The sequence below is a fragment of the Onychomys torridus genome, chromosome 22 (genome assembly GCF_903995425.1).
Source record: "Onychomys torridus chromosome 22, mOncTor1.1, whole genome shotgun sequence".
NCBI classification, from domain to species: domain Eukaryota; kingdom Metazoa; phylum Chordata; class Mammalia; order Rodentia; family Cricetidae; genus Onychomys; species Onychomys torridus.
In genome coordinates, this window is record NC_050464.1 from 24,617,537 (window position 1) to 24,621,891 (window position 4,355).

General features: G+C 56.3%; 1 protein-coding gene across 1 annotated transcript; it reads right to left on the reverse strand.

Annotated features, from left to right (window-relative positions):
• Positions 1-724: 724 nt before the first annotated feature.
• Fzd10 (frizzled class receptor 10) lies at positions 725-3,918 on the reverse strand. The gene has a single exon (XM_036172038.1). The coding sequence runs from the start codon at positions 3,540-3,542 to the stop codon at positions 1,794-1,796; it is 1,749 nt and encodes a 582-aa protein (XP_036027931.1). The 5' UTR covers positions 3,543-3,918; the 3' UTR covers positions 725-1,793.
• Positions 3,919-4,355: the final 437 nt, after the last annotated feature.

Here is a 4,355-nt window from a genome sequence, read left to right on the forward strand (position 1 = left end):
TCTGGGTTTTATGTTCACTGACGGCCCAGCTGCCTGCTGGCATTTTGATTTCTAGGACTTGTTTCCAGATCACTCAGTTTACCTATCCTTCTCATACACATGACCGCATGACACTTCCATAATGGGTCCTTCATCAGCCTGATCTTGCTGGAGGGGGACGTTCCTTCCAGACACCTGCTACAGAAAGCTTCAGTCCAGCTGGTGTCTTTGCCTCAGAAGGACGCAAATTGTTCAGAGCGCTTCTGAGCTATCCAGGTCAGCGTTCAAGCCATAGTGCAGACGATCCTGGGTCTGCACTGCCCTGTAGCTGCCTTAGGGGTGAGCACAAAGGATGCTGGGAGCTTTGGGATGGCCAAGCATCTGAACTTGGTGCTGGCGACCCGTTAGTGCTACTTTCATCCACTCACCCGATGGCCCCAGAACTGCAGTAGAGCGCCCCCACCCCCCTCAGCCTGGTGCACAGAGCCGGACAGGTAAATACTGCTGGTTACCTTCTCTGCTGGCTTCTGGAGTGGGTTCCTGAGTGCATGTGGGCTTAGCAGTCAAATGTCCACGAAGGCTTGCTGGCAGGAGCCACCTCCAGCTTTACCCACTACCTGCACAGATGCCTATCTCCAGGTTCATGGTGAGGCGTTAGCCAGCAATGTCCAGCCAGCCTTACATACCCAGAATCTCCCCGGAAATAGAGAGCATTTCCCCTCATCAATGCACAGTGACTGACAGCAAACTAAAGAACGTCTTTTATTTTTAATAAAATAGTGGAGCATGAAAAATATCATATATTACAGATATACAGCGGCAGGCATTGCCCTCCCTGGCTGGAGACAAACTTTGTCTTTCCAAGTGCTTCGAGATCACTCATGGAAATCATTTGTTTAACAATTGAGAGTCAATAAGCCCTTCGGGTGCTCTCCACTCATCCCTCCTCCCCCTTCCTCTCCACAAATCAGTCCCAATATGTAGAACACACTGGCTTGGTTTCCATTAAAAAGCCACAAAATGTATCAGGCTGAAGGGTTTTGCTGAGGCTTGGGCCTCTTAATTCTTTTGTTAGATGATTCCTTTTGTTGTCTTTTATTTACAACAAAATACTTTTTTTTCTCTTTTATTTTCATGGGGAAAGGGGAAAATGTAAAAAAAAAAATGTATTGCACACCATTTGAATTTTCCAGTGTTAGGTTGGGGGTGGGGTGGGGTCTGTGTTGGAAAGAAAAAGCTGTAAAGACTGAGGGCCGGACTCTTTTTAAAGAACCTGCAGACCTTGGAGTGTAGAGATGGCTCAGGGTCCCTCCTTTCTTTCACCCACCTCCTCACGCGCCCTGATACAGCTGCCTTGCTGGGAAGAGAAGAGCGGTCCCTTGGGTGGGTCCTCTTTTGCTAGCCCAAACGGAAGCTTGCAAAGGAGCTTTCTGGCCTTAAGTTTGTAAGCAGGCAGCAAAGCCCCCTGGATACACAGATGTGTGTTTGAGGCCTAGACAAAAGTTTTCTTGAGGGGATGGCTGAATTAACTACTTCACCACAAAGCCCATTAGTTACACAAGGGGCTCCTTCTGTAATGAGGGACCCTTCAAGGAGGCAGCAAACAGAACAGAACCCTTTACTTTCAGCCTATCACGTCATTCCAAACTTCAAGGTAGAGTATATATACACATATATGCATATATATAGACACACATATATGCATATATGTATATATGCATATATATACTTTTTACTTTGATTTAAACAACCAGCCAACCAAGAGGAGCAGCCCAGTTGGGCACAGTCTGTCCTGATCTTCCTGCCAGTCACCTTCACACGCAAGCTGAAGGCTGGGCAGGAAGCTCATACTTCCCAAGGTGAGGTTTTTGAGGGTGCTGAGCTTTTTTGTAGATCCCTGCAGTGGTGACCACACTGGCTGGTTTCCTCCGGCTCTTTCTCTTTAGCCCCCGGCTGCACACGTGCTGCCAAGACTGCAGGGTCTTGGAAGTCCAGACCCACACCCCACTGGTGATGCCCACCACCAGAAGCATGGACACTTTGACCATGAAGACCTCCACGGCAGGGATGGAGGTGGTCATCAGACAGTCAGGTGTCTTGGTCTGATTGTTCATCTTACACTTGTGCTGCGTGGCCAGCATCTTCCAGTAGTCCATGTTCAGACGTTCATAAAAGTAGCAGGCAATCACACAGGTGGCTGGCACAGTGTAGAGGAGGGAGAAGACCCCAATGCGTACCATGAGCTTCTCCAGCTTGTCTGTGTTTTCCCCACCCGTTTTCATCACCCTCCGGATGTGGAATAAAGCCACAAAGCCGGACAGGATGAAGGAAGTGCCGATGACCAGGTAGCAAGCCAGCGGGACCAGCACAAAGCCGGTCAGAGCATTGACATCCATGCTGCCCACATAACACACACCAGTGAGCTCATCTCCTGCCACCCTGCGCATCACCAGGATCAAGATGGTCTTCACAGCCGGGATGGCCCAGGCTGCCAGGTGAAAGTAGCTGCTGTTGGCTTCAATAGCCTCGTGGCCCCACTTCTTGCCAGCAGCCAGGAACCAAGTGAGGGTGAGAACCACCCACCATAAAGAGCTGGCCATGCCGAAGTAGTAAAGTACCAAGAAGACTAAGGTACAGCCGGTGCTCTCCAGCCCCTCCTGGATAACATACAGCTGTCCACTGTCCCTGTCGCAGGCGATGCTCTCAGCGCCAGCAAAGAGGCGGATGATATAGCCCACCGAATAGACGCAGTAGCACATGGAAAGGAAGATGATGGGACGTTCCGGGTATTTGAAGCGCGATGGGTCAATGAGGAAGGTGAGCACGGTGAAGGCGCTGGAGAAGAAGCACAGCACCGACCAGATGGCCAGCCAGATCACAGCGAAGCGCTTGTCGTCGCGGCTCCAGTACACATCCACCCCCGGCGTGCAGAGAGGCGCGCAGGACTCGCTTTTCTCCACGTGGTGGAACTTGCCCGGGTTGTCACAGCCTGCGCGCCCGGGACCCCCATCCTTTAGCGGGTGCTCCTGCGCGCTGTGGGGCCTTTGGGGCCTGAAGAGCGGAGGGAACATGCCAGAGCCCCGGCTCGGCTCGTCGGAGCCGTTGTTGGGTGCCTCCATGCACAGGTAGTTGGGGTCATTCTTGTTGGGGAGCTTGCTGCAGTCCAGGGAGTCCGGCCACTTGAATTTGAACTGCTCCATGATCGGCGAGCACTTGAGCCGGGCCTGCTCGCACATGACCCGGCAAGCGGGGATGGGCGTGGAGACCTGCTCAGTGCACATGGGCGCGTACAGCGAGCACAGGAAGAAGCGGAGGTGGCCGTGGCAGCCGTACTCCACGAGCGGCGCAAACTCGTGCAGTTGGATGGCCGCCTCGCGCTGGTTCTCGTGGCCCATCAGGTTTGGCATGCGGGTGGTGTTGTAGCCGATGTCCTTGCACATGGGAATCTCCACCGGCTGGCACTTGCCATCTCCAGGGCGCTCCAAGTCCATGGAACTGATGGCTGCGCACGAACCCATCATCACCTGCAGCACCAGCCACAGGCGAGGGCCCCGGTGCTGCATGGTGGCGCCCGCGGTGTGCCCGCGCCGCTCAGGGCCGCCACTCCCGGGCACGGGCTGCTGCGGCTGCCCGCGGCTCCGCGCCCCGGCTCGGGCCCCCGCGCATGCCCGTCCCGCCTGGCCGGAGCGCTCGCGGCGCCCGGGGCCCCTGCGGTGGGCGCGCGGCCTCGGCCGAGTCGGGGGCGGCGGGGGAGGGGAGCGAAGTTTGCAAACAATACGGCGGAGAGAGCGCGGTTCTGCGCGCAAACTTTGGCCTCTTCTTCCGGGCGCGCGCGTTCGGGGACTGCGGTGGGGAAGCGCGGGCGCACCGTGGTCCCAGGTCCCGGCGCTCCTCCCTCCGGGCGCCGGCAGCTGTTTCCAGCTCGGCGTCCCAGGATGAGAAGACTTGCTAAGAAGCAAAGGGGAGGAAAGGGGGAAGGAAAAAAAAAAAAGGGCCGATTGGTGACAGGCCCCGCCCCCGCCCCGCCCCGCCCCGGCGCTGCTTTGCATCAGAAAGCCTTGCGCCCCGGGCAGCCTCCGCCCTCAGCCCCAGCTCCGGGCAGGACCCCGGCCTCCAGCTTCACCTCCTGCGGGCCTCTCCTCCTGCGCTCCCTATCGGGGGGGGGGGGGGGGGGGCTCGGGATTATCCCCGGTACCCCAAGGACGCCGAGGTTACGGGAAGTTTGGGGACTATCGGGGACCCGGGTAAGGGTGGTCCTCACCCGGGGCTGGGGCCTGGGGAGGCATCTTCTACTTTTATGATGGCTCCCTGGCGGAGGGCCCTTTCAAAGAGACAAGGGATTTGCGTTTTATGACCGTGCTCATAAAGTGGCCCCT

Excerpts from the sequence above, each read along its gene's own strand:
- Fzd10 (XM_036172038.1), bottom strand. The coding sequence starts at position 3,542 with ATGCAGCACCGGGGCCCTCGCCTGTGGCTGGTGCTGCAGGTGATGATG.